The 27,049-nt window shown below is 41.2% G+C and overlaps 7 protein-coding genes across 7 annotated transcripts in view; all 7 read right to left on the reverse strand.

Moving 5' to 3' along the window:
- Positions 1 to 27,049, reverse strand: part of LOC306745575 (protocadherin alpha-C2-like) — a gene marked incomplete at its 5' end in the record, with an annotated part of 179,663 nt that overhangs the window by 139,649 nt on the left and 12,965 nt on the right. The gene's annotated exons all lie outside the window — the stretch shown is intronic.
- LOC306745681 (protocadherin alpha-7-like) lies at positions 221 to 8,770 on the reverse strand (the record flags this gene model as incomplete). Its single annotated transcript, XM_079228514.1, has 3 exons — positions 221 to 245; positions 403 to 2,561; positions 8,537 to 8,770. The coding sequence occupies 3 exons, from the start codon at positions 8,768 to 8,770 to the stop codon at positions 221 to 223; spliced, it is 2,418 nt and encodes an 805-aa protein (XP_079084640.1).
- Positions 3,543 to 5,924, reverse strand: LOC306745683 (protocadherin alpha-8-like; the record flags this gene model as incomplete). Its single annotated transcript, XM_079228516.1, has 1 exon — positions 3,543 to 5,924. The coding sequence occupies one exon, from the start codon at positions 5,922 to 5,924 to the stop codon at positions 3,543 to 3,545; it is 2,382 nt and encodes a 793-aa protein (XP_079084642.1).
- Positions 8,773 to 11,866, reverse strand: LOC306745684 (protocadherin gamma-A4-like; the record flags this gene model as incomplete). The annotated part of the gene is made up of 2 exons (XM_079228517.1): positions 8,773 to 8,805; positions 9,515 to 11,866. The coding sequence occupies 2 exons, from the start codon at positions 11,864 to 11,866 to the stop codon at positions 8,773 to 8,775; spliced, it is 2,385 nt and encodes a 794-aa protein (XP_079084643.1).
- LOC306745685 (protocadherin alpha-7-like) lies at positions 12,475 to 22,324 on the reverse strand (the record flags this gene model as incomplete). The annotated part of the gene is made up of 3 exons (XM_079228518.1): positions 12,475 to 14,633; positions 20,793 to 20,922; positions 21,485 to 22,324. 3 exons carry the CDS (start codon positions 22,322 to 22,324, stop codon positions 12,475 to 12,477), a joined length of 3,129 nt encoding a protein of 1,042 aa, XP_079084644.1.
- LOC306745686 (protocadherin alpha-2-like) lies at positions 15,475 to 20,130 on the reverse strand (the record flags this gene model as incomplete). The annotated part of the gene is made up of 2 exons (XM_079228519.1): positions 15,475 to 16,500; positions 19,609 to 20,130. 2 exons carry the CDS (start codon positions 20,128 to 20,130, stop codon positions 15,475 to 15,477), a joined length of 1,548 nt encoding a protein of 515 aa, XP_079084645.1.
- Positions 24,562 to 26,940, reverse strand: LOC306745687 (protocadherin alpha-8-like; the record flags this gene model as incomplete). The annotated part of the gene is made up of 1 exon (XM_079228520.1): positions 24,562 to 26,940. The coding sequence occupies one exon, from the start codon at positions 26,938 to 26,940 to the stop codon at positions 24,562 to 24,564; it is 2,379 nt and encodes a 792-aa protein (XP_079084646.1).

Below are 27,049 nucleotides of genomic sequence, written 5' to 3' on the forward strand. Positions count from 1 at the left end.
AACAATCCCGCCACAGTTTTCGTAAACATTCTGCTTGCTACAAATGTTGTTCATATGCCAATAATAAGAAATATGGATATACATTTGTAGACAAGATATAGTGCCCATCCAGGACCACAGTGTTTCCTTCATCTCAACAACAAAGTATTTTGAGGATTTTCTTGCCATAACTTAACCACCCCTAAACAACGACTTTTCACGTAGGGAAGAATTTACAGCATCACAGCTTCTCAGATAGGTCTATTCTAACGTTATATGGGAAACATACTGGATATAAAATGCATATGGTTTGTTGAATACAACATGTTGCCTTGTCTGTTGAGAAAAAAATACATGTAGGCTTTCTGAGGTTTGTCCCCATATTACAATACATCAAAGATTAAACATAACAAAAACAAATACGTAAGAAAATTGCTTGTTTCAATATGTCTTACCTCTGCAGTCATAGTCCTCCTGTCAGGGAGCATGAGTGTGTTCGCGTGGCTTCCCGGGACTATAGTAGATCCTACACTCATTCTGGGTCCAACTAGCATGTAGCGTTTCTCTCCAGATCTGTACTGGATGCTGTGACACAGTGTCCCGTCATAATTAGGCTCTTGTAGATATTTTGAAGTATAGTCTGTGGATTTAGAGCACTGCATTGCAATCAGCACGATGATGCTGATGAGAAAAAGAGTTGAAACTGAGCCCAAAGTTATCATCAGGTAGAAAGTCACGTTATTATCCTCCTCATCCATTGTTGCACTTTTAACATCAGAGGCAGCAAAAGCCTCTTTGGGCTCCACAACTTTGACAATCACAGTAGCTGTTGCTGAGAGTGACACGTTCCCATTGTCTTTCACCAGTATGACCAGTTTATGTTGAGCCTCGTCTGTCTCTGTGAATGAGCGAAGTGTTCTGATCTGTCCTGTATAGCGGTCCAACCCAAAGAGACTGTGGTCAGTAACTTCCTGCAGTGAAAACAGCAGCCAACCGTTATATCCTATATCAGCGTCATAGGCTCTGACTTTAGTCACCAAGTGTCCTGCGTTCACATTGCGGGGAATCTCCTCCACACCTTCAGCAGAACCGTTAGAGCTGACTGGATACAGGATGACTGGAGCATTGTCGTTCTGATCCAGAATGAACACGTTCACTGTGACGTTGCTGCTTAGTGACGGAGTTCCAGAATCTGTGGCGACAACTTGGAACTGGAACGTTTTCAGAGTTTCAAAGTCAAAACTTTTAAGAGCCAAAATATCTCCATTTTCACTATTGACATTTAGGGAGGTGATAAAGGAATGTTCTATCCCTCTACTCCTTAATATTGTATATGACATAAGAGCGTTACTACCCTCGTCTTCATCACGGGCTCTCACTGATAAAATAGACGCCCCCGGGTTGTTGTTTTCAGTTATGTAGAAAGTATATGGGGTCTGTGAAAATACTGGGCTATTATCATTTACATCTGATACAACAATGTTTATAGTTTTTTCTGATGATAAAGGTGGTTCACCTGCGTCTTTACCTACAATTGTTACACTATACTGTGGCTGCTTCTCACGATTCAAAATAGTTTTTGTTACTAGAGAGTACATGTTATTTTGTAAAGATGGAATGAGCATAAATGGATTATCTTGGCTTACGTAACACATAACTTTTCCGTTGAGACCAGAGTCCGAATCTCTTACACTAATTAAGGCCACTGTTGTTCCTGGTTTTGAATCTTCCGGAAGTTCACGTGAAAAAGACGTCACTTCAATCTCTGGTGCATTGTCGTTCACGTCAACAATATGTATAATAACGCTTTTGTCCGTCGATAGTGTTGCCACACCTTTGTCTGATGCCTGTATATCAATTTCATATCTTCCACACGCTTCAAAATCAATGGCCCCTGCCACAGTAATAATCCCAGTTAACGAATTAAGCTCAAAACGAACCCGTGCCTGTGCATCCACATCATTTCCAAATGAATATACAACTTCACCATTGGCACTTTCGTCCAAATCTGTGGCATTAACTTGAATTACAGTTGTACCCAGAGGAGAATTTTCTTTTAGCTGCACAGTATAGGAATCCTGGGTGAAAACCGGGGGGTTATCATTGACATCGGCAACATCAACAATTAATGTAACGCTACCAGATAGTGGAGGTTTACCTCCATCAGTGGTTGTCAGAAGTAACTTGTGGGTCTTTGCAGATTCTCTATCAAGTGACTTTTGAAGAATTAATATTGGAGTTTTACGGTCCTCACCACGATCTTTCACTTCCAAGCGAAAATGTTCATTCAGACTCAGCTTATACTGCTGAACGGAAAAAGAACCGCTATCAGCATCGCGAGCAGCTTGTAACTGAAATCTAGCTCCTGGTAATGCAGATTCAGAAATCTCTAGGGTTTTTTCTTTCTCGGGGAAGATTGGTGCGTGGTCGTTTACGTCCAGAATCTCCACTGCTACATAATGCACCTCCAGTGGGTTTTCTAACACGGCTTTTAGGTCAATTAGACAAACCTTGCTTCGGTCACACACTTCCTCTCTGTCAAATTTTCGGTTTACATACAAGATACCATCTTCCTGATTGACTCGAAAGGGGGGCTCCGTCGTGCCGTAGACAATACGATACCCCCTGTCTTTAAGTGTAGCCTTATCAAGACCTAAATCCTTCGCAATATTTCCAACAGCAGTTCCTTCTTTGACTTCCTCGTGGACGGAATATCGTAATTGTCCTGAAGCTCTACTCCAAAACGTTACCGAAACCATTATGTAGACAATCCACTTTGTCTGCTCTCTCCATGTCTGTCGTCGTCTTTGTTCCATGATGTGAAGATTACACATACAAAAATAAAAACCGCTTTTAAATAGCTATATTATTATACTGAAGTTATATTCCTCCGTCCCATTCAGTCCCATATGTTGTCATAATCCGACCATTCTCGAAAGGAGCATAATAATGTTTTCAAGGCTGAATAGTGTAGTCAAGCCGTAAGCAATACTGTTCTAACGATGATGGCGTTCGAAGAAGGGGATGGGACGAGTGGCTATGACGAAAACGTGAAACCATTATTTGTTAATATACTGACACCAAGTGATGAAGAATCAAACTGCAGTGCTGTATTTGAAACAGTAGCAACATGTCATATAAGATGACCATTGCGCTTCTGTAATATTAAAGACATTCAGTGTGCCACATTCCAACTTACAAAAGAAAAGAGGAAGCCACGATGGCAACATATCGTCCATTGAGACATACGTATCACCTTACATTGTATTGCCAATTAGCACCATGCTTCAAATGGAAGTGTCGCGATGTGCAAAAAAAGAGAGACATAAGAATGATTCAGCACCACGGACAGGGACAGTCTGCGCCCAGACCGCAGCGTTCAATGTAAACCGCATAAAGATGGTTAAGGTGGGGATTTTAAACATATTTATGGAAGCGTTATATTCACATTTACGGTATAATGATGGTTGCCATGAAATTCGGCCCAGCAAATACACAAGTTTTAGACGTGCAAGCTTCTAGAACATACATAGGCTATGAAGAGTTACAGGAGAGAGAGAGAGTCAAACTATGTATCTTACCTCTTCAGATGTATGTCTCCTGTCAGGGAGCATGAGTGTGTTCGCGTGGCTTCCCGGGACTATAGTAGATCCTACACTCATCCTGGGTCCAACTAGCATGTAGCGTTTCTCTCCAGATCTGTACTGGATACTGTGACACAGTGTCCCGTCATAATTAGGCTCTTGTAGATATTTAGAAGTATAGTCAGTGGATTTAGAGCACTGCATTGCAATCAGCACGATGATACTGATGAGAAAAAGAGTTGAAACTGAGCCCAAAGTTATCATCAGGTAGAAAGTCACGTTGTTATCCTCCTCATCCATTGTTGCACTTTTAACATCAGAGGCAGCAAAAGCCTCTTTGGGCTCCACAACTTTGACAATCACAGTAGCTGTTGCTGAGAGTGACACGTTCCCATTGTCTTTCACCAGTATGACCAGTTTATGCTGAGCCTCGTCTGTCTCTGTGAATGAGCGAAGTGTTCTGATCTGTCCTGTATAGCGGTCCAACCCAAAGAGACTGTGGTCAGTAACTTCCTGCAGTGAAAACAGCAGCCAGCCGTTATATCCTATATCAGCGTCATAGGCTCGGACTTTAGTCACCAAGTGTCCTGCGTTCACATTGCGGGGAATCTCCTCCACACCTTCAGCAGAACCGTTAGAGCTGACCGGATACAGGATGACTGGAGCGTTGTCGTTCTGATCCAGAATGAACACGTTCACTGTGACGTTGCTGCTTAGTGACGGAGTTCCAGAATCTGTGGCGACAACTTGGAACTGGAACGTTTTCAGAGTTTCAAAGTCAAAACTTTTTAGAGCCAAAATATCTCCATTTTCTGAGTTGATGTTAAGACTGAATGAATTGAGTTTGTTTTTCTCTTTTCCATCTCTGAAAATATGATATAAAATACGAGAATTATCTCCCTCGTCCCGGTCTGATGCCCGCACAGAAAACACCGAGGCTCCTGGAGAGTTGTTCTCGGTAACATAATATGTGTAAGGACTTCCTGAAAATTCTGGGCTGTTATCATTTACATCCGATACAACGATAGTCAAGCTTTTTTTAGAAGACAACGATGGTACACCAGCATCTTTTGCAACAATTGTAACATCATATATGGACTGCTTTTCTCTATCCAAGCGGGATTTTGTGACAATAGAATACATGTTATCTTGTGTTGAAGGGGATAATATGAACGGAAGATCCTCATTAAAGGAGCAAATAACTTTTCCGTTAACACCAGAGTCTTTATCGAGAACATTGATTAATGCCACAGTAGTTCCTATCCTTGCATCCTCTGGTATTGCCCTTGAAAATGATGTAATCTCTATATCAGGGGTGTTATCATTCAAATCTACAATATTCACTAACACACTTTTGTCTGTCCTCAAAGGAGCCGCTCCTTTATCAGACGCCTGTATGTCAATTTCATAACTTTCCTCTAATTCAAAGTCTATCAGATCTTGAACAATAATTTCACCTGTGTTTGCATCGACACGAAACATTTCACGTATTCTGCTGTTCACATTATTCCCTAACGAATACATGACCTCTCCATTCGATCCCTCATCTATATCAGAAGCATTTACTTGTATAATCGTTGTGCCAATGGGAGCATTTTCTTCCAAAAGTACAGAGTACGTGTCTTGGTCGAAAACTGGCATATTGTCATTAATGTCTAAAACATCAACTGAAATTTCAGCTGTTCCAGATTGACTTGGTTTCCCTCCATCAATAGCTGTAAGAAGCAATGTATGACGGTTCTTTGTTTCCCTATCTAGCGTCTTAAGTAAAACTAATATCGGTATCTTCCCATCTTTTCCACGATCTTTGACTTCCAAACGAAAATGATCATTTTGACTTAGTTTATACTCCTGTACCGAAAACTGACCAACATCAGGATCGTGTGCTGCTTGCAGCTGGAGGCGCAAGCCTGGTAAAACCGACTCTGAAATTTCGAGACGTGATTCTTTTGTTGAGAAGGTGGGAGAGTGGTCGTTCACATCCAGCACTTCAACAGTCACATAATGAATTTCAAGAGGGTTTTCCAGCACCGTTTTTAAGTTGATCAAACACACATTGCCTCGTTCACAAACCTTCTCCCTGTCAATTATTCGATCAAGGTACAATATTCCGTCGTTCTGGTTTACGTGGAAAAATGACTCTGCTGAACCCTCAACAATACGGCATCCTCTCTCTTTCAATGTGCTCTTCTCTAATCCCAAATCCTTCGCTATATTGCCGACAACCGTTCCTTCTTTAACTTCCTCGGCTACAGAGTATCGTATCTGCGCCGAAGCTTCGCTCCAAAGCAAAATGAATGGAACAATGAAAGCAGTCCACCGGCATTGCCCGCGCGATGTACCAAGTCGTTTCTTCTCCATAGCTGGTAAAAAATGTCTCCCGATAACTCAGAAAAACGTTGTCTTCATCAAAAGCAACATAGACCGAATCAAACCAAAATGCAGTTTCCAGTGTATTATAAAATCACAGGTGCTGAATATTCTCCGTGAGAGTACAGGATGCATCCACTACTGAAATGTAAAAACCCACCCCACAAAGGGGAGGAGGCATATCTCTGACAAAAGGCTTCTCATGAAACTCTTTTCCGCTCACATACTGACACCAAGTGATGACTTTCTGATTATGGTTCTCCACAAATATAAGAGTTTAAGGTTTCGCAATTTTAAAATATTACTTGTGATTTCGTTACAAAATATGTAGTACAAATACAATATTGCTTTTGGGTTTATAAAACACTGCACAACGGATAGCGGCATTGTAATCAGTCATTTCGAAACGACATATCTTTCATCACAAATCAAGACAGTTGAGGTGCAACAAGAAATAACATCAACCGAAGTTTCAGTCACGTAAACCAGCTTACCTCTCCAGGTGTCCTCCTGTCAGGGAGCATGAGTGTGTTCGCGTGGCTTCCCGGGACTATAGTAGATCCTACACTCATTCTGGGTCCAACTAGCATGTAGCGTTTCTCTCCAGATCTGTACTGAATGCTGTGACACAGTGTCCCGTCATAATTAGGCTCTTGTAGGTATTTAGAAGTATAGTCTGTGGATTTAGAGCACTGCATTGCAATCAGCACGATGATACTGATGAGAAAAAGAGTTGAAACTGAGCCCAAAGTTATCATCAGGTAGAAAGTCACGTTATTATCCTCCTCATCCATTGTTGCACTTTTAACATCAGAGGCAGCGAAAGCCTCTTTGGGCTCCACAACTTTGACAATCACAGTAGCTGTTGCTGAGAGTGACACGTTCCCATTGTCTTTCACCAGTATGACCAGTTTATGCTGAGCCTCGTCTGTCTCTGTGAATGAGCGAAGTGTTCTGATCTGTCCTGTATAGCGGTCCAACCCAAAGAGACTGTGGTCAGTAACTTCCTGCAGTGAAAACAGCAGCCAGCCGTTATATCCTATATCAGCGTCATAGGCTCTGACTTTAGTCACCAAGTGTCCTGCGTTCACATTGCGGGGAATCTCCTCCACACCTTCAGCAGAACCGTTAGAGCTGACTGGATACAGGATGACTGGAGCGTTGTCGTTCTGATCCAGAATGAACACGTTCACTGTGACGTTGCTGCTTAGTGACGGAGTTCCAGAATCTGTGGCGACAACTTGGAACTGGAACGTTTTCAGAGTTTCAAAGTCAAAACTTTTTAGCGCTGTGATGTGTCCATTTTCAGAGTTTACATTTAGAAAAGATGTTACATAATTATCTCTACCAATAATATAAGAAATGGCTGCATTGTCATTGACATCATTGTCTTTTGCGCTTACAGAGAATATTGACGCTCCAGCAACGTTATTTTCAACAAGATAAAACTGTAATGGACTTTGGGAGAATTGTGGTCTGTTGTCATTTACATCTGATATCTGAATACTCAGTGTTTTAATAGTAGATAAGGGAGGCTCACCACAATCAGTGGCTTTTATTATTATTTCATAATGTGACACCTCTTCTCGATCCAAAATTCCCTTCGTGACAACTGAATATGTGTTTTCCTTATAAGATGGCTTTAATTCAAAAGGCACGTCCTCTGTTAAGCTTGAGATAATTTTTCCATTGACACCGGAGTCTTTATCCGTCACACTAATAAGTGAAATAACTGTGCCAAGCTTTGAATCTTCGGAAACTGTATTTGACAATGACGTTACTTCTATTTCCGGATGGTTGTCATTAACGTCTATTATCTTTACAATAACTCTGCATCTGCTTATTAATGGAGGTGTTGCTTTGTCAGATGCCTCAACATCTAGTCTATGCATCTCTGAGTCCTCAAAATCCACGACTCCTTTCAACTTAATTTGTCCACTTAAACTGTCCAATTCAAATGTCTCGTAAACTTTACGTGCTAATGTTCTGCTAAGGCTGTACTCTATTTCCCCATTCGTCCCTTCATCTGGATCTATTGCATTCACTCTTGTAACAGTAGTACCAACTGGAACGTTTTCATATATTTCTATTTGATAAGTATCTTGACTAAATATCGGACGATTATCATTAATGTCAAGAACAACAATAGAAACATTAAGTGTGCCTGATCTTTGTGGTTTACCTCCATCAACTGCTGTTACAAATAGCAAGTGGTTATTCTTTTGTTCTCTGTCTAATGACTTCTTCAGCACTAAAAAAGGTATTTTTTCCTCATCGCTTTGACTATTTTCTATTTCAAAGTGATCATTTGACGTTAATGTATATGTGCGGATGGAATTAATTCCAGCATCCGGATCACGGGCCGCATGTAATTCAAATCGAGTTCCCAGAGATGTATGTTCTGCTATTTGAAATTGCTGTTCCTTTTCAGAAAAACTAGGAGAGTGGTCATTTACGTCAGTAATTTCGACAACTACATAATGTATTTCCAACGGGTCTTCAACAAGGATTTTCAGTTCCATTAAGCACACTCCACTACCGTGACACAGCTCCTCTCGGTCGATTTTCTTACGGACCTGTAAGGCACCATTGTCCAGGTTTACCTCGAAAAAAGCGTCCTTAGATCCAGACACAACTCGAAAACGTCGTTCAATCAAAGAGGTTTTATCCAGACCAAGATCCTTGGCAACATTTCCAACAACGGTACCTTCCTTCATCTCCTCTGGCATAGAGTACCTCAATTCAGCCAAAGCATTGTTTCCGAAACACAGCAGTAAGGAAAAATAAAAAGCAAACCAACAATAGTCACTTGAGCGATATCGTCTTTCACTCCCCATCATTATCCAGCAACGATGCACACCGGAGCCGGTTTCTGCAACAAATCCGTTCACTATATCCGACCACCACACGGTCTCATCCTACTCCCGTTCTGACATAAAATGTATCCTCTGTTGTGAGGTTCCAAACAAAAGCTTTATTTGGGGAGGAGACGAAATATGCTATGGCCTCGTTGATGTTACAGTGACACCAAGAGGACAACATGTATACCACTTAAAGAGTTATTCTCTATTACATTGCTTTGTTTTGTCAGCAAATCTACCTGGAAACATTAAAGGCAAACTTTGAGAAACAGTTATATCAAAAGAGCTGCTTCGTGTTGATGTAAATTAAATCCTCTGAAGCTGCATTACTATTAAAACACGTTTACTCGTCATTATATTACCCGTTGACTCTATTATGCTTGGAAATAGTAAAGTCCACACATTTCAGGACCATGGACAGAGATCATGCGCTTATTGTAGCCGATCACTTTGACCAATGATGTACGTATATGCTCTAACTAACTAACTAATAACAAAAAGGGAACACAGGCACACGTTAAATGAACTGAAATAATGTGACACAGCCGAGCAACGGGTATCACTCACATGCTTTGGTGTTTTGTTTTTTTTAAACTCCACTGTTAATCGTAATTGTATGAAGTATTTTTGTACGTTTGTCCAAGTAGCCATTCACACTCACGGGTAAGTTGGAATGGCTTGCTCGTAAACATGTTTTTAAACATTGCATTTTGTTCTTACCTCTCCAGCTGTCCTCCTGTCAGGGAGCATGAGTGTGTTCGCGTGGCTTCCCGGGACTATAGTAGATCCTACACTCATTCTGGGTCCAACTAGCATGTAGCGTTTCTCTCCAGATCTGTACTGGATGCTGTGACACAGTGTCCCGTCATAATTAGGCTCTTGTAGATATTTAGAAGTATAGTCAGTGGATTTAGAGCACTGCATTGCAATCAGCACGATGATACTGATGAGAAAAAGAGTTGAAACTGAGCCCAAAGTTATCATCAGGTAGAAAGTCACGTTGTTATCCTCCTCATCAGCTGTTGCACTTTTAACATCAGAGGCAGCAAAAGCCTCTTTGGGCTCCACAACTTTGACAATCACAGTAGCTGTTGCTGAGAGTGACACGTTCCCATTGTCTTTCACCAGTATGACCAGTTTATGCTGAGCCTCGTCTGTCTCTGTGAATGAGCGAAGTGTTCTGATCTGTCCTGTATAGCGGTCCAACCCAAAGAGACTGTGGTCAGTAACTTCCTGCAGTGAAAACAGCAGCCAGCCGTTATATCCTATATCAGCGTCATAGGCTCTGACTTTAGTCACCAAGTGTCCTGCGTTCACATTGCGGGGAATCTCCTCCACACCTTCAGCAGAACCGTTAGAGCTGACTGGATACAGGATGACTGGAGCGTTGTCGTTCTGATCCAGAATGAACACGTTCACTGTGACGTTGCTGCTTAGTGACGGAGTTCCTGAATCTGTGGCGACAACTTGGAACTGGAACGTTTTCAGAGTTTCAAAGTCAAAACTTTTAAGAGCCAAAATATCTCCACTTTCAGAGTTTACGTTTAGAAATGATGTCACTGTATTTGCATAAGCATCTCTGAGAATATGATACGAAATAAAAGCGTTATCTCCCTCGTCATGATCAGACGCGATTACGGAAAATACTGACACTCCTGCAGGGTTATTCTCGGTGACGTAAAAATTGTATTGCCTCAAAGAGAACTGTGGTCTGTTATCGTTAACGTCGGATACAATGACTCTCAACGTCTTTTCAGTTGCTAAGGCGGGTTCACCTGCATCTTTCGCGATCACTGTTACATCATAAATCGATGTATGTTCCCTGTCAAGCTGTGCCTTGGTCACGACAGTGTACATGTTGTCCTGTATTGAAGGTGTTATTGTGAACGGGACATCGCCTTTTACAAAGCTGAGGACTTTCCCGTTTACTCCAGAGTCCAAATCCGTAATGCTAAGAAGTGCTACCGTTGTTCCTGGTCTGGCATTTTCAGAAATTGTGTTAGACAGTGACGTCACCTCAATTACAGGTGCATTGTCATTAATGTCTTTAATATTTACACTAACGCTTTTGTCCGTTCTAAATGGAAAAGCACCGCTGTCCGATGCTTGAATGTCTATCTCGTAACTGTCATCCAGCTCATAGTCTAATTGTCCTTTCACAGTAATCTCACCTGTGATCAAGTCAACATTAAACAATTCACGTACCTTACTATTTACATTGCCGAAAGAATAGCTGACATCTCCATTCAAACCGTCATCCATATCTGTGGCATTTACTCTTATGACTATTGTTCCAATAGGTGCATTTTCATGTATATCTGCAGCATACACATCTTTAGTAAACACTGGAGCATTATCGTTCACATCTAGAACATCAATAAATATATCCATGGACCCTGATTTAGGGGGTTTACCTCCATCCAGGGCTGTAAGAAGTAGTTTGTGGCTTCTGGAGGCCTCTCTGTCTAGCGGGCTTTGTAATTGTAAAATAGGCACTTTGCCATCTTTTCCGCGGTCTTTCACTTCCAGACGAAAATGATTATTAGCACTTAGTTTGTACTGTTGAACGGAATTCAATCCACCATCCGGATCGAGAGCAGCATGCAACTGAAATCTGGTTCCCGGTAAAGTGGATTCCGAAATCTCTATCCTTTTGTTGTCTTCGGGGAAAGAGGGCGAGTGGTCATTTACGTCTAACACTTCCACAGCAACATAATGGATCTCCAGCGGATTCTCGAGGACGGTCTTAAGATTTATCAAACATGCACTGGTACGCTGGCATATTTCTTCTCGGTCAATGTTACGATTTACGTATAAAATCCCATCGTTTCGGTTTACTTGGAAAAGGGGTTCAGTGGAGCCAGAAACAATACGAAATCCCCTTGCTTGTAATATACTTGGATCTATTCCCAAATCCTTTGCAATATTCCCAACAGCAGTCCCTTCTTTGATCTCTTCCGATATAGAATATATTATCTGTCCCGATGCCTCGCCGAAAATCAGACTCAGAGACAGCACCAAGACCATCCATTTGCTTTCTTGTCGCCAGGAGTCCTGTCCGCTTTGTTCCATTGTCTTGTGTCAACGTATAGATCCAGTGAATACCAAGAGATACAGAAGGTTTACATTTCCATTAATTGAAGAGAAATCACCGTTTTACGATACGCGCGGGTTGTATGGACGCGAAAATGGTTTGAACAAAGCTCATTCGGGGGATATTGGTCTGTCCCCCTGAACGCGTTAGAGGCAGTCTCACTGCTAATCTGCCGTGGTGCGTATTTCTGGTTGTTTAGTGCCACCATGCGATTCTACCACAACAACTGATTATTCTCCACTCCTAACAGCAACACAGTATAGTTTATATTCACCGGTCATCTCACACGACAACAAATCAAATATGCACACACGTAAGACTGGATTTGTAACAATATTGTAATCCTATTGTTTTCTTCATTTTATACATTGCATTTGAAAGTAACAATATAGTACGTTTTCATTAACATATTATGACACATAATCAGTGTAAAACAATATAACCATTGTTGAAAGGAACACCTTTTAGCAGTTGTGTATTCTCTCTCTTGCGTTGTGATACAAAACGTGCTCACGGTCACGGAGATGTTAGGACTTTTATGTTTCTTGTGGAGATTCACACTTATACAATTGTTTTAATAATATTTTTAAACATGTCTTACCTCTCCAGTCATAGTCCTCCTGTCAGGGAGCATGAGTGTGTTCGCGTGGCTTCCCGGGACTATAGTAGATCCTACACTCATTCTGGGTCCAACTAGCATGTAGCGTTTCTCTCCAGATCTGTACTGGATGCTGTGACACAGTGTCCCGTCATAATTAGGCTCTTGTAGATATTTAGAAGTATAGTCAGTGGATTTAGAGCACTGCATTGCAATCAGCACGATGATACTGATGAGAAAAAGAGTTGAAACTGAGCCCAAAGTTATCATCAGGTAGAAAGTCACGTTATTATCCTCCTCATCCGCTGTTGCACTTTTAACATCAGAGGCAGCAAAAGCCTCTTTGGGCTCCACAACTTTGACAATCACAGTAGCTGTTGCTGAGAGTGACACGTTCCCATTGTCTTTCACCAGTATGACCAGTTTATGCTGAGCCTCGTCTGTCTCTGTGAATGAGCGAAGTGTTCTGATCTGTCCTGTATAGCGGTCCAACCCAAAGAGACTGTGGTCAGTAACTTCCTGCAGTGAAAACAGCAGCCAGCCGTTATATCCTATATCAGCGTCATAGGCTCGGACTTTAGTCACCAAGTGTCCTGCGTTCACATTGCGGGGAATCTCCTCCACACCTTCAGCAGAACCGTTAGAGCTGACCGGATACAGGATGACTGGAGCGTTGTCGTTCTGGTCCAGAATGAACACGTTCACTGTGACGTTGCTGCTTAGTGACGGAGTTCCAGAATCTGTGGCGACAACTTGGAACTGGAACGTTTTCAGAGTTTCAAAGTCAAAACTTTTTAGAGCCAAAATATCTCCACTTTCAGTATTAATGTTGAGAAATGAAGTTACTTTATTATCTTTGCTTCCATCTCTGAGAATATGATAGGATATTAGAGCATTGTCGGTCTCATCACGGTCAAAAGCTCGAACAGAAAACACAGAGGCTCCTGACTCATTAGCTTCAGTGACATAGAAAGTATAAGGACTCAGTGAAAACTCTGGACTGTTGTCATTCACATCTGACACCTCAATATATATTGTCTTTTTAGATGATGATGAAGGCTGGCCAGCATCTTTTGCTACGACTGTTATAATATATTGTGACTGTCTCTCTCTATCTAGAGGCGATTTTGTGACTAATGAATACATTTTGTCTTGTAAAGATGTTGATAAAGCAAAAGGAACATCCTTATTTATGGAGCAAATCACTTTTCCATTGAGGCCAGAGTCCAAGTCATTGACACTAATAAGAGCAACTGTAGTTCCAGGTCTGGAATCTTCAGGGATGGAGTTTGAAAATGAAGTAACTTCAATTTCAGGTGCGTTATCATTCACATCCACTATCCTGATAACTACATTTTTTTCTGTTGTTAGATGAGCGAGGCCTTTATCTGATGCTTGTATTTCGATTTCATATTTATCCTTGTGCTCGTAGTCTATTGGACCTTTCACAATTATTTCACCGGTTGATTGGGTTATTTCAAACAGTTGAAATAACCTACGATTTACACTATTGCTAAATGAGTAAACTACTTCTCCATTTGCTCCATCGTCTAAATCAGTGGCATTCACTTGTATAACTGTTGTTCCTACTGGAGCGTTTTCATCCAGCATCACAGAATAAACGTCTTCTGAGAAAACAGGTGCGTTATCATTGATATCTAAAACATTTACTAAAATGTTCATTTTGCCAGATTTCGGAGGTTTTCCTCCGTCCAGTGCAGTCAGCACTAATGAGTGGCTTTCTGCTTTCTCCCTATCCAAAGGTTTTTGCACAATTAAAATCGGTATCTTGCCATCTTCTCCCTTGTCCCTAACTTCCAAACGGAAGTGGTCATTTGGGTTAAGTTTATACTGTTGCACAGAAAACTGACCATTGTCTGGATCTCGTGCAGCTTGAAGCTGAAAGCTTTTCCCACTTACCACAGATTCAGAAATTTCTAACGTTTTTTGTATCTCTGGAAAGCTCGGGGAATGATCATTTATATCTAAAACTTCAACGCCAATATAGTGGATTTCTAGCGGATTTTCGAGCACGGTTTTCAGATTAAGCAAACATGTACTGCCTCGCTCACATATTTCCTCTCTGTCTATTTTTCGGCTCACATACAAAATGCCATCATTCTGATTTACATGGAAAACAGGATCTGCTGCACTCGAAACAATCCGATACTTCCTGTCTTTCAACGTGCTTTTATCTAATCCCAGATCTTTTGCAACGTTCCCTACTGCGGTTCCTTCCATGATTTCCTCGGAGATAGAATATCGTATCTGTGCTGATGCCACGTTCCACAAAAGCACAGTAATCACCAAAGAGACCCACCGCCGTTTCACCCTTCCTGCCTCGCATTTTCTTTGTTCCATGGCCGTCAACGAAAATTGTAATAATCCTTCACGAGAAGAAAATCGGCATCAAAAAAACAGCATCGTACGCACGACCATGTCCAAACGTTTCTTTCTCTTCTGGATATATTTGAAATATAGATAATTTTGAAATTGTAAACCGTCAGTCAAACTGCACTGCTACGATTGAACTAGTGATATTGCAAATGGGAGTTTCCCAAATTCAGCTAATATGAGCTCTTGTAAAGCCTTTTGTGTTTGTGCACTGACACCATGCGACATTTCGTTTCATTGCAAAGTGAAAGACATTTGACCCCACACATTTGAACACGTATTTCCACAAGCACACGGATGGTCGTTTTTCTCCTCATTAATTGTAGCTGCTCCAGTATCCAATTGCGACATATCTCTCTTCCAAATAAACCAAAAGCATATTGAGACTGAAAACAAGCCATCTTAACAACTGCCAAAACTCAAGGGGTGTTCCCGAAAAAAACAATTGACATAGCAATTGAATGATCGTAGACTAATGAGAACAAATTAAACATACAATAAATCGGCAACAAGGAATGTGTAAATTACCACCTGCAAATGGGTCTTTCTATTTCAATTGTGTATGAACACATTTCTAATCACTGCATATTTTTATCAAAACATTCCTGAACTGCAAGCAACACGAAACCTATGCGGATAATCAGAAAAGTGTCTTACCTCTCCAGCTGTCCTCCTGTCAGGGAGCATGAGTGTGTTCGCGTGGCTTCCCGGGACTATAGTAGATCCTACACTCATTCTGGGTCCAACTAGCATGTAGCGTTTCTCTCCAGATCTGTACTGGATGCTGTGACACAGTGTCCCGTCATAATTAGGCTCTTGTAGATATTTAGAAGTATAGTCTGTGGATTTAGAGCACTGCATTGCAATCAGCACGATGATACTGATGAGAAAAAGAGTTGAAACTGAGCCCAAAGTTATCATCAGGTAAAAAGTCACGTTGTAATCCTCCTCATCCATTGTTGCACTTTTAACATCAGAGGCAGCAAAAGCCTCTTTGGGCTCCACAACTTTGACAATCACAGTAGCTGTTGCTGAGAGTGACACGTTCCCATTGTCTTTCACCAGTATGACCAGTTTATGCTGAGCCTCGTCTGTCTCTGTGAATGAGCGAAGTGTTCTGATCTGTCCTGTATAGCGGTCCAACCCAAAGAGACTGTGGTCAGTAACTTCCTGCAGTGAAAACAGCAGCCAGCCGTTATATCCTATATCAGCGTCATAGGCTCTGACTTTAGTCACCAAGTGTCCTGCGTTCACATTGCGGGGAATCTCCTCCACACCTTCAGCAGAACCGTTAGAGCTGACTGGATACAGGATGACTGGAGCGTTGTCGTTCTGATCCAGAATGAACACGTTCACTGTGACGTTGCTGCTTAGTGACGGAGTTCCAGAATCTGTGGCGACAACTTGGAACTGGAACGTTTTCAGAGTTTCAAAGTCAAAACTTTTTAGCGCCAAAATATCTCCATTTTCAGAGTTCATATTTAGGAATGACGTTACGTCATTTTCACTCCTTCCTCTTACAATATGATAAGACACAGCTGCATTTTCATTTACGTCTTTGTCCGTTGCGCTAACAGAGAAAATTGAATTTCCGGCAACGTTATTTTCTATCAGGTAAAACTGTAATGGATTTTTAAAGAATTGTGGTCTATTATCATTTACATCTGATATCTGAATACTCAGTGTTTTAATAGTAGATAAAGGAGGTTCACCACAATCAGTGGCTGTTATTGTTATTTCATAATGTGACACCTCCTCTCGATCCAGAAATTCTTTAGTGACAACTGAATATATGTTTTCCTTATAAGAGGGCTTTAATTCAAAAGGCACGCCCTCTGATGTACGTGAGATAATTTTTCCATTGACACCGGAGTCTTGATCCGTCACACTAATAAGTGAAATAACTGTGCCAAGCTTTGAATCTTCAGGGACTGTATTTGACAATGACGTTACTTCAATTTCCGGATGGTTGTCATTGACGTCTTTTATCTTTACAATGACTTTACACCTGCTTGTTAATGGAGGTGTTCCTTTGTCAGATGCCTGAATATCTAGTTTATAAATCTCTGATTCCTCAAAATCCACGACTCCTTTCAGTTTGATTTGTCCACTTAAACTGTCCAATTCAAATATGTCGTAGACTTTACGTGCTAATGTTCTACTAAGGCTGTACTCTATTTCCCCACTTGTCCCTTCATCTGGATCTATTGCATTCACTCGTGTAACAGTAGTATCAACTGGGAGGTTTTCATATATTTCTATTTGATAAGTTTCTTGACTAAATATCGGACGATTATCATTAATGTCAAGAATAATAATAGAAACATTAAGTGTACCTGATCTTTGGGGTTTACCTCCATCAACTGCTGTTACTAGTAGCGCGAGTTTATTCTTTTGTTCTCTGTCTAACGATTTCTTCAGGACTAAAAATGGTATTTTATCATCATCACTTTGACTAATTTCTATTTCAAAGTGATCATTTGACGTTAATGTATATGTGCGGATAGAATTAATTCCAGCATCCGGATCACGGGCCGCATGTAATTCAAATCGAGTTCCCAGAGATGTATGTTCTGCTATTTCAAATTGCTGTTCCTTTTCAGAAAAACTAGGAGAGTGGTCATTTACGTCAGTAATTTCTACAACTACGTGGTGCATTTCCAAAGGGTCTTCAACGAGGATTTTCAGCTCCATTAAGCACACACCACTACCGTGACACAGCTCCTCTCGGTCGATTTTCTTACGGACCTGTAAGGCACCATTGTCCAGGTTTACCTCGAAAAAAGCGTCCTTAGATCCAGACACAACTCGAAACCGTCGATCAATCAAAGAGGTTTTATCCAGACCAAGATCCTTGGCAACATTTCCAACAACGGTGTCTTCTTTCATCTCCTCTGGGATAGAGTACCTCAATTCAGCCAAAGCATTTTTTCCGAAACACAGCAGTAAAGAAACATAAAAAGCAAACCAACAATAGTCACTTGAGCGATATCGTCTTTCACTCCCCATCATTATCCAGCAACGATGCACACCGGAGCCGGTTTCTGCAACAAATCCGTTCACTATATCCGACCACCACACGGTCTCATCCTACTCCCGTTCTGACATAAAATGTATCCTCTGTTGTGAGGTTCCAAACAAAAGCTTTATTTGGGGAGGAGACGAAGTATGCTATGGCCTCGATGATGTTACAGTGACACCAAGAGGACAACATGTATACTAACAGAGATTTTCTATATTTTGGTTTCGTCAGCAAATCTAGCTGGAAAGATGGAAGCAGACTTTGAGAAACAGTCATATGAAAATCTCCTAATCTAAACGGTTGAAGCTGCTTTGTGTTGATGCTAATTAAATCCTCTAAAGCAACATTATTAAACACGTTTACTCGTCATTATATTACCCGTTGACTTTATTATGCTTGGAAATAGTAAAGCCAACAGCATTTCAGGACCATGGACAGCGATCACTGCTCTTCTTGTAGCCGATCACTTTGACCAAAGATGTATATGCTCAGTTATCTAACGAACTTACATCTAAAATAGAACAAATACACGCGTTAAAGAAACTGAAATAATGTGACACAGCCAAGCAACGGGTACCACTCACATGCTTTGATGGCTGTGTTTGTGTTTTTTTATTTTTACTTTACTGTTGATTATCATTGTATGAAGTATTTTATTTTACATATGCTTGTCCACATAGCCATACACACTCACGTGTAAGTTGGAATGGCTTGCTCGTAAAAATGTTTTTAAACAATGCATTTTGTCTTACCTCTCCAGCTGTCCTCCTGTCAGGGAGCATGAGTGTGTTCGCGTGGCTTCCCGGGACTATAGTAGATCCTACACTCATTCTGGGTCCAACTAGCATGTAGCGTTTCTCTCCAGATCTGTACTGGATGCTGTGACACAGTGTCCCGTCATAATTAGGCTCTTGTAGATATTTAGAAGTATAGTCAGTGGATTTAGAGCACTGCATTGCAATCAGCACGATGATACTGATGAGAAAAAGAGTTGAAACTGAGCCCAAAGTTATCATCAGGTAGAAAGTCACGTTGTTATCCTCCTCATGCATTGTTGCACTTTTAACATCAGAGGCAGCAAAAGCCTCTTTGGGCTCCACAACTTTGACAATCACAGTAGCTGTTGCTGAGAGTGACACGTTCCCATTGTCTTTCACCAGTATGACCAGTTTATGCTGAGCCTCGTCTGTCTCTGTGAATGAGCGAAGTGTTCTGATCTGTCCTGTATAGCGGTCCAACCCAAAGAGACTGTGGTCAGTAACTTCCTGCAGTGAAAACAGCAGCCAGCCGTTATATCCTATATCAGCGTCATAGGCTCTGACTTTAGTCACCAAGTGTCCTGCGTTCACATTGCGGGGAATCTCCTCCACACCTTCAGCAGAACCGTTAGAGCTGACTGGATACAGGATGACTGGAGCGTTGTCGTTCTGATCCAGAATGAACACGTTCACTGTGACGTTGCTGCTTAGTGATGGAGTTCCAGAATCTGTGGCAACAACTTGGAACTCGAACGTTTTCAGAGTTTCAAAGTCAAAACCTTTTAGCGCTGAAATGTGGCCATTTTCAGAGTTTACATTTAGGAAAGACAATATGTCATTTTGAATTCCTTGTCTTACAATATGATATATAATAGCTGCATTTTCACTCAAATCATCGTCCTGTGCGCTCACAGAGAAAACTGATCTTCCTGGAACGTTATTTTCTACCAGATAAAACTCCAAAGGAGTATGTTGGAAATGTGGACTGTTGTCATTTACATCTGATATCTGAATACTCAGGGTTTTAACAGAAGATAAGGGAGGCTCACCACAATCAGTGGCTTTTATCGTTATGTCATAATGTGACACTTGCTCTCGATCCAAAACTCCCTTTGTGACAACTGAAAATATGTTCTCCTTATAGGATGGCTTTAATTCAAAAGGCACGTCATTCAATATTTGCGAAATAATTTTCCCATTGCCACCAGAGTCTTTATCCGTGACACTAATAAGTGAAATAACTGTGCCAGGCTTTGAGTCTTCAGACACCGTATTTGACAGTGATGTGACTTCTATTTCTGGTGGATTATCGTTGACATCTTTAATTTTTATAATGACTCTACACTCACCTGCTAGTGGAGGTGTTCCTTTATCTGATGCCTCAATGTCCAGTTCATATGATTCGTTTTCTTCATAGTCCACCACCCCTTTAACTTTTATCTCTCCTGTTAATTTGTCCAATTCAAACATATCATATACTTTACGCGTTAAGGTTTTTCCGAGACTATACTCAACTTCCCCATTAGTGCCCTCGTCCAGATCTGTTGCATTCATTTTAAATACTGAAGTACCAACAGCAACGTTTTCCTGTAATACAATTTGGTAAATCTCCTGACTAAATATCGGCCGAATATCATTAATGTCTAGTACAACAATAGAAACATTTAGTGAGCCAGATTTTGGAGGTTTACCTCCATCAACTGCTGTAACCAGTAATGCATGTTTATTCTTTTGTTCTCTGTCTAACGACTTCTTCAGCACTAAAAATGGTATTTTACCAGCATCGCTTTGACGGATATTTACTTCAAAATGTTCATTTGAAGTTAACGTGTATGTTCGAATAGAGTTAATTCCAGAATCGGGATCACGAGCAGTGTGCAGTTGAAATCGCCTTCCTGGCAATGTATGCTCAGCTATTTCAAATATCTGTTCCTTTTCAGGAAAACTAGGAGCGTGATCATTTACATCAGTGATTTCAACAATTACGTAGTGTATTTCCAAAGGGGTTTCAACAAGGATTTTTAGCTCCACCAGGCAAGCACCGCTGCCGTGACAGAGCTCCTCTCTGTCAATGTGCTTGTCGACGTACAATGCCCCATTATTCTGGTTTACCTCAAAAATAGCGTCCTTACTTCCAGATACAACACGGAACCGTCGAGAAATCAAAGAGGTGATGTCAAGGCCAAGATCCTTCGCGACATTTCCGACAACAGTTCCCTCTTGTACCTCCTCGGGAATAGAGTACCTTATCTGAGCCAAAGTCTGTTTTCCGAACAGCAGTAGAGCCAAATAAAAAGCAAACCAGGAGCCGTCCTTTGTCCGAGGTTTTGAATCGATCCCCATCGTTATCCAACAACACATATACACGCAGGAGGCTGTTAATCCAACAGACACTTATGTATGTCCTGCTCCCTGAATATCGCACATTTTCAAAAAGCAAAGCTTGATTCCATCAGCTCGTGTGCTTGATTCAAATATCTTCTGTGCTCTGTTCAGTAGAAAACAAAAGCCTTGAAAGGGGAGGGATAAACCCGCCTACAGTTTACCGATGTAATAGTGACACCCAGAGGTTTTTAACAAACTGCACTGTTTAAATGTAGTTTGAAGTCATGCATTCTTTTACGAAGCCTATAGAGGCCTATTAATTGATCGTTTAAAAACGACATAAACATGACATAAACTCCAACTTTGTTAAAAGTTATATTTGGTACTTTTCTCTGTGCAAACGGCTTTAGAGACACAATAAGAAGCAAACTTCGATCAATGCACAAACACATAATGATATGTTCGTAAGTATATTGCATAAAACGCTTTTTTGTCTTACCTCTCCAGCTGTCCTCCTGTCAGGGAGCATGAGTGTGTTCGCGTGGCTTCCCGGGACTATAGTAGATCCTACACTCATTCTGGGTCCAACTAGCATGTAGCGTTTCTCTCCAGATCTGTACTGGATGCTGTGACACAGTGTCCCGTCATAATTAGGCTCTTGTAGGTATTTAGAAGTATAGTCAGTGGATTTAGAGCACTGCATTGCAATCAGCACGATGATACTGATGAGAAAAAGAGTTGAAACTGAGCCCAAAGTTATCATCAGGTAGAAAGTCACGTTGTTATCCTCCTCATCCATTGTTGCACTTTTAACATCAGAGGCAGCAAAAGCCTCTTTGGGCTCCACAACTTTGACAATCACAGTAGCTGTTGCTGAGAGTGACACGTTCCCATTGTCTTTCACCAGTATGACCAGTTTATGCTGAGCCTCGTCTGTCTCTGTGAATGAGCGAAGTGTTCTGATCTGTCCTGTATAGCGGTCCAACCCAAAGAGACTGTGGTCAGTAACTTCCTGCAGTGAAAACAGCAGCCAGCCGTTATATCCTATATCAGCGTCATAGGCTCGGACTTTAGTCACCAAGTGTCCTGCGTTCACATTGCGGTGAATCTCCTCCACACCTTCAGCAGAACCGTTAGAGCTGACTGGATACAGGATGACTGGAGCGTTGTCGTTCTGATCCAGAATGAACACGTTCACTGTGACGTTGCTGCTTAGTGACGGAGTTCCAGAATCTGTGGCGACAACTTGGAACTGGAACGTTTTCAGAGTTTCAAAGTCAAAACTTTTTAGCGCCAAAATATCTCCATTTTCAGAATTAATGTTCAGAAAAGATGCCATATCATTATGACCACCTTTCCCTCTAACTATACGATAGGACACGACTGCATTGTCGATTAAGTCTTCATCAATTGCAGTCACAGAAAATATTGATGCTCCAGGTGCATTGTTTTCGGACAAATATATTTCAAAGGGACTATGTGCGAACTCTGGGACGTTATCATTCACATCTGATACCTGAATACTCAAAGTTTTGAATGTGGAAAGTGGAGGCTCACCATAATCTGTAGCTGTTATTGAAATGTCATAATGTGACACGGTTTCTCTGTCCAGCCTTTCTTTTGTCACTAAAGAGTACATGTTTTCTTTAAACGACGGTTTTAATTCAAATGGTGTATTCCCCGTCAGACTGCACAAGACTTTGCCATTCAGACCAGAATCAATGTCTGTAACACTAATGAGAGAGACCACAGTCCCATGTTTTGAATCCTCTAGGACCATGCTAGATATTGATGTTACCTCTATTTCAGGTGCATTGTCATTGACATCTTGGATTTTTATTATCACGCTGCAGTCCGTTGTTGTCGGTGGCTGACCTCTGTCAGATGCTTGAATGTCTAATTTAAAAACATCCGCTGTCTCATAGTCAATTTGTCCTTTAACTCGAATCTCGCCTGAATGTCTGTCTAGAGTAAATAGCTGCAACACCTTGGAATTAATGTCACCTCCAAAGGCGTACTCGACATCCCCATTAGCTCCTTCGTCGAGATCCGTTGCTTCGACTTTTATCACAATTGTTTCTAAAGCAACATTTTCTTGTAATATCACAGAATAAACCTCCTTCGAAAAAGTAGGTCTGTTATCATTTATATCAAGAACCATTATGGTAAGATTAAGATTAGCTGATTTTACAGGGGTCCCTCCGTCCATAGTGGTTAAAATCAAGCTATGTTTCGTTTTCTGCTCTCTGTCCAAGTGCCTCTGCAACACTAAGAACGGGATTTTATCGTCCCCCCTTTCTCGAATTTCAAGATTAAAATGATCGTTTTGACTAAGTTTATAGCGCTGGACTGAATTCATTCCAACATCTGGATCACGTGCGCCTGGTAACTGAAATCGTGCGCCCGGCAAAGTATTCTCTGTTATTTCTAGAATCTTTTCTTTCTCGACAAACGTCGGTGCATGGTCGTTTGCATCCGTTATTTCCACTGTGACATAATGGATCTCAAGTGGATTTTCAACAACAATTTTCAGATCTAATAAACAATCAACATTTTTATCGCACAGCTTTTCTCTATCGAGATTCTTATGCACATATAAAACGCCATTGTTCGGGTTTACCTCAAATAGCGCGTCATGAGGTCCAGACACAATTCGAAAACGCCTGTTTATCAATGTACTGACATCAATGCCCAAATCCTTGGCAACATTTCCAATAACTGCTCCCAGTTTAACTTCCTCTTGAGTCGAGTATTTTATTTGAGCTGAAATCAGCTCACCAAAGCCAAAAATGAGAGAGAAAAGCAGTGGACCCGACCAAGACGTCATTCTGCCTCTTTGTCCTTTGTTTCCTTTGGTGTAATTTTTGAAATATCATCCACAAAAATATTCCTCTTCAAACGCCATAAGTTCTCCTGCGATTGTATGTCAGAAAGCCATGACCGCGACGAGGAGATCCAAACAGAAACGATGTCATTATTTGCGTTCGAGCTGAAATACACAATTTAAAAGGGGCAGAGTCAATTTTGACTGAAGCCTTCGCAATTCTCTAATGTAACACTGACACCCAGTGGACCAGCACATGCTTTCGTTTACTATAAAGGAAAGAAAATATAAAAACATCGCCAGAACAAAGTTTAGTCTCAATAAATGTTCAATTAAGTGTTGAGTTTAAAGCGACGGTATCGCACAAACGGGTTGCAATAGTAGCCCGTTGCCTGTCACCTAAAGTATTTACACTACAACCAGAGACTCCATGGACAGTGCAACATTTTCAAGTGTCGCGAAAATAAGAAAAATGCTCTCTCTCTCCTAGTCCAGATAAACACCAAAGCATGAGCAACATCACCACGACAGATGAACACGGTACACAATGCTGGCAGCAGTGCTGGAGTATATGGCAACACATTTTAAAATGTTAAGAGACTAAAAGCATTGCAAATTGTCAGAGTTCGACCAAAAGCACATGCAATGAAGCTCATTCACAAATAGCAAAACGTTCATCTTCAAAAACTAACCACAATATGAATTTCGACGATTATGAGTCAGCCAAAACTTTACTCTATAAAAGTTATCCATTAGTTATTAAAAACATACATTGTGCTTACCTCTCCAGCTGTCCTCCTGTCAGGGAGCATAAGTGTGTTCGCGTGGCTTCCCGGGACTATAGTAGATCCTACACTCATTCTGGGTCCAACTAGCATGTAGCGTTTCTCTCCAGATCTGTACTGGATGCTGTGACACAGTGTCCCGTCATAATTAGGCTCTTGTAGATATTTAGAAGTATAGTCTGTGGATTTAGAGCACTGCATTGCAATCAGCACGATGATACTGATGAGAAAAAGAGTTGAAACTGAGCCCAAAGTTATCATCAGGTAGAAAGTCACGTTATTATCCTCCTCATCCGCTGTTGCACTTTTAACATCAGAGGCAGCAAAAGCCTCTTTGGGCTCCACAACTTTGACAATCACAGTAGCTGTTGCTGAGAGTGATACGTTCCCATTGTCTTTCACCAGTATGACCAGTTTATGCTGAGCCTCGTCTGTCTCTGTGAATGCGCGAAGTGTTCTGATCTGTCCTGTATAGCGGTCCAACCCAAAGAGACTGTGGTCAGTAACTTCCTGCAGTGAAAACAGCAGCCAGCCGTTATATCCTATATCAGCGTCATAGGCTCTGACTTTAGTCACCAAGTGTCCTGCGTTCACATTGCGGGGAATCTCCTCCACACCTTCAGCAGAACCGTTAGAGCTGACTGGATACAGGATGACTGGAGCGTTGTCGTTCTGATCCAGAATGAACACGTTCACTGTGACGTTGCTGCTTAGTGACGGAGTTCCTGAATCTGTGGCGACAACTTGGAACTGGAACGTTTTCAGACTTTCAAAGTCAAAACTTTTTAGAGCCAAAATATCTCCACTTTCAGAGTTTATGTTCAGGAAAGACATTATGCCATTTCGAATTCCATCTCTGACAATATGATATGAAATCGCTGCATTGTCATTCTGATCACCGTCCGTTGCGCTTACAGATAATATAGACGCTCCAGCAACGTTATTTTCCATCAGGTAAAATTGTAAAGGATTTTGAGAGAATCGTGGTCGATTGTCGTTTACATCTGATATATGAATGTTGAGGATTTTGAATGCTGATAAGGGAGGTTCACCACAATCAGTGGCTTTTATTGTTATTTCATAATGTGACACCGCCTCTCGATCCAAAAATTCTTTCGTGACAACTGAATATATGTTTTCCTTATAAGAAGGCTTTAATTCAAAAGGCACGTCTGAGGTTATGCTTGTTATAATTTTTCCATTCACACCGAAATCTTCATCCCTCACACTGATGAGAGAAATCATTGTCCCGGGCTTTAAATCTTCAGACACTATATTTGATAGTGAGGTAACTTCTATTTCTGGTGGATTATCATTGGCGTCTTTAACATTTATAATGACTCTACACTCACCTGCTAGTGGAGGCGTTCCTTTATCTGATGCCTCAACATCAAGTTTATAAACATCATTTTCCTCATAGTCCACCACTCCTTTTACCCTGATCTCTCCAGTTAATTTGTCCAATTCAAAAATGTCATATACTTTTTTCTTCAGAGTTTTGCCAAGACTGTATTCAATGTCGCTGTTCGTGCCTTCATCGGGATCTGTTGCATTCATTTGAAATATTGAAGTACCGATGGGGACATTTTCGTGTATTGTAATTTGGTAAATCTCTTGACTAAACATCGGACGATTATCATTACTGTCAAGAACAATAATAGAAACATTTAGTGTCCCAGATTTTGGAGGTTTACCTCCATCAACTGCTGTCACCAGTAGCGTGTGTTTGTCCTTTTGTTCTCTATCCAACGATTTTTTCAGCACTACAAATGGTATTTTGTCCTCATCGCTTTGACGGATGTCTACTTCAAAATAATCGTTTGCTGTTAAAGTATATGTACGAATAGAGTTAATTCCAGCATCGGGATCACGAGCAGCGTGCAGTTGGAATCGCCTTCCTGGTAATGTTTGTTCAAATATTTCAAATATCTGTTCCCTTTCAGGAAAACTAGGAGCGTGGTCATTTACATCAGTGATTTCAACAATTACGTAGTGTATTTCCAAAGGGGTTTCAACAAGGATTTTTAGCTCCACCAGGCAAGCACCGCTGCCGTGACAGAGCTCCTCTCTGTCAATGTGCTTGTCGACGTACAATGCCCCATTATTCTGGTTTACCTCAAAAATAGCGTCCTTACTTCCAGATACAACACGGAACCGTCGAGCAATCAAAGAGGTGATGTCAAGGCCAAGATCCTTCGCGACATTTCCGACAACAGTTCCCTCTTGTACCTCCTCGGGAACAGAGTACCTTATCTGAGCCAAAGTCTGTTTTCCGAACAGCAGTAGAGCCAAATAAAAAGCAAACCAGGAGCCGTCCTTTGTCCGAGGTTTTGAATCGATCCCCATCGTTATCCAACAACACATATACACGCAGGAGGCTGTTAATCCAACAGACACTTATGTATGTCCTGCTCCCTGAATATCGCACATTTTCAAAAAGCAAAGCTTGATTCCA

Source organism: Taurulus bubalis (genome assembly GCF_910589615.1).
Source record: "Taurulus bubalis genome assembly, chromosome: 13".
NCBI lineage: Eukaryota > Metazoa > Chordata > Actinopteri > Perciformes > Cottidae > Taurulus > Taurulus bubalis.